At 33.1% G+C, this 2,823-nt stretch overlaps 1 protein-coding gene across 2 annotated transcripts in view; it reads right to left on the bottom strand.

Moving 5' to 3' along the window:
• The window catches only part of LOC105450696, a 10,951-nt gene extending 9,902 nt beyond the window's left edge, over positions 1 to 1,049 (bottom strand). The window contains exons 1-2 of one of the 2 annotated variants that reach the window (XM_011690652.1): positions 862 to 1,049; positions 717 to 805 (exon numbers count right to left, since the gene is read on the bottom strand). In XM_011690652.1, coding sequence (XP_011688954.1) covers positions 717 to 781 — 65 coding nt within the window. In that variant the 5' untranslated portion in view covers positions 782 to 805; positions 862 to 1,049. Of the gene's footprint in view, positions 1 to 716 lie in introns of both variants that reach the window. The other variant, XM_011690651.1, reaches the window with a different exon arrangement.
• Between the last annotated feature and the right edge of the window lie 1,774 nt (positions 1,050 to 2,823).

Genomic DNA, 2,823 nt, shown 5'->3' with positions numbered 1-2,823 from the left:
TTTCTTAAGCTGAATTTAATAAAATTTCATCTAGTAATTGAAATGATCGTCAATTAGACATCAAATGTCGGTACATCAAAAGAAAAATATAATTGAAATAACCATAATTTAATTAAAATTTATAGTGAATTTCGAGGACAACTATAAAATTATAATTAATTTAATCATGCAAATTATAGCTGTTTTAACAATGCATTCTGATTATACATTATGATTGATGTTATTATTTTTTGTTTATTTATTCTTTAGTTATTATTACGATACAAATAGTAAGCAAATGTTAAAAAAACAGTTATAATATTTAAAATAGTTATAAACTTACTATAATTGCAGTTGCATTTACTGCATAAAAATATTTATTTTATTTGTCATATCTTGACATTTAACTATATTAATATTTGAAATTATTATAATTTATAATAAAATTTTTTTATATTTGGTAGAACTACACATATAAGGTTATTATTATTAACATGATAATAATAATAACTATAAAAAATGGTGCTCCTAACCATAATTTTTTACTATGCAATTATAGTCTCAAATAGAAAATAATTTTTTTCTCATTGTAAGTTATTTATTAATTGCTATATATACATATACGTATCCGAGAAAATATTTTTTGAAAAATATCATTTGCTGCATAATTTAAATTTTTAAGCAATAAGGATATTCATTGATAATTTGATAAAATTGATTTTAGATTACAAACTTACTTTATTCCTTTTTTGAAGGATCCGGGACACATTGTACTACTGAGACCAGCGAATACGTTATTCATATAGAAAAGCCACAGATCCTTTGTCTATTTTCGCGCGTAACCAGATTGTAATTAAACCTCTTAATTGTTTTATTTTTTACCGACGCAATATTTGCTTCTGCCAAGTATTACTATATTTCTTTGACACATGAATTAATATTCGGTATAATATTAAAACTATTTAACACGCGCGTATCACGAAAAACGAATAATGATTTTTACAAATATTTCGCTTTCACAGTATTAATTGTACTGACGTAATGACAAGCCTCCGGATTTTGAGGTCGTTTGTTTTCCCCACTTCAACCCAGTGTAGCGATTTAGCGTATCATATTGCTGGATGATATAACACTTGCCGCGTAGCGGAAGTTGGCGTTGTAACCAATTTATCGCTTAGACAGTAACAATGACATTTCTTAAATGTGAATATTCAGAATAGAGGTGCCGTGGGGTGGAGAATTGAAACTATGAATATTCAGAATTGTCGCAACTTTTCGTCGCAGTATCTCGCAAGTCACGGAAAGGAAAAATAAAGAATCATCCATAATTCAAGCCAAATCATAATATTGTTGCGTCAAGAGGTCGCGAACTCGCATTCGAATTTCCGCATTCGCGAACTAGCATTCAAGCCCCATCTACATAAGTCGCAAACGCACAACGCAAACGCAAATGCGGAGAAAAAAAAGAACAAAACGTCAAAAAATAAAAGAAAAGAAAGAGAGAAACGTCTGCGTTTGCGTTTGCGTTTTGCATTTGCAACTTATGTAGATGGGGCTTCACACTTTTGCGGTAGAGAAACCGTATACTCGCGTAACGTGCTCGCAGGAAACAAAGAAACACTCTCTCGATCCTTTGAGAACGAAAGAACCGTTTATTATTAACTTGTACAAGATAAACCATTCATGCACCCAAGCTCATGTTTAAATCTGACAGGCCGCCAAACAACTCGTGGCCTGAAAGGTTGATCGTTCTTCCGATGTCGCTCCTCAAGATGATCTTATAAGTAATGATCGGCGTGGCTAGAGTCTCAACATAGCGAGAGCAAGTCGCGCCGGAGACGGGCGCCACAATATGATCGTTTTTGAGACTTCATCCATAACAAATGTAATCATGCGTATATCGATAACTGATTCATCATTAGATGAAATGGCGATAACCGCGTGAATTCTCGATAAAGAAAGATTACGTTTAGTTTGGCGCTTACAGCGTTTATTGTGAGTATTATTTGTTTTTGTTTAACATTTAATAAACAACAAGGATGAAGTAGTACTACGAGTGCTATTAGCGTTAAAAAGAACGTAGCCAAGAAACATGATCGTATTACTAATTGGAATACTTGATACGAGACACGCTATCATGTTTCTTGATCTTAAAATCTCAAATATATCTCTTTCTGCTTCTGTTTCATCGCGCCGTCTAAAGCAATTTAACTTTTTTTTTCAATTGCTCATTTTGAGATATCAGAGTGTCATATCTAAAATTTATCCAAAGTATAAATCGTATAATAATTAAAGGTAATATAAAGTGGAAGAGATTACTTCTGATGCCATGTCTTTTGCACTTGTCTCCTCAGATTTTCCGGCAGAATGTCGAGAACCCCGAGCTGTATGTCTGTGACGCTTTGTCGAAATAAATCTAAAGAGCAAACTTCCGAAAAGATTAAAAGCTAAATGGGCGGTATCGAATAAAAATTTTACTCACTTAACATCTGTTTATTGTGTGTTTAATTTTTCTCAGGTCGTCCGTCAAAATTTTATCCCGTGACTTCAACGTGGAATACTTCAGAAATCGAGCAGCTTTTAAATCCCGTGAACACTTTAAGGTATACCTAGGCTGTATTCCAAAATTTATTGTCAGCGCTAGGTGTGTCGTCATGAAAGCATGCTATCAACAGCGTTCCAATTTTAATAAGCATGCTATTAATGTAAGTACCGATTTCAAATTGGAACGGTATGTCAGTATTGTGCTGTGGTTGCCTCACCTTTTCAGCCGCAGCAGAAAATGACGACAACATTAATAACGTCATCAGTCTCTCAGTGTATTACAAAAGCGTGCTACGATAA

This window comes from Wasmannia auropunctata, unplaced genomic scaffold, assembly GCF_000956235.1.
Source record: "Wasmannia auropunctata unplaced genomic scaffold, wasmannia.A_1.0 LD336057.1, whole genome shotgun sequence".
NCBI lineage: Eukaryota > Metazoa > Arthropoda > Insecta > Hymenoptera > Formicidae > Wasmannia > Wasmannia auropunctata.
The sequence above is the reverse complement of the archived record's forward strand: the minus strand, read 5'-3'. Positions and strand labels throughout refer to the sequence as shown.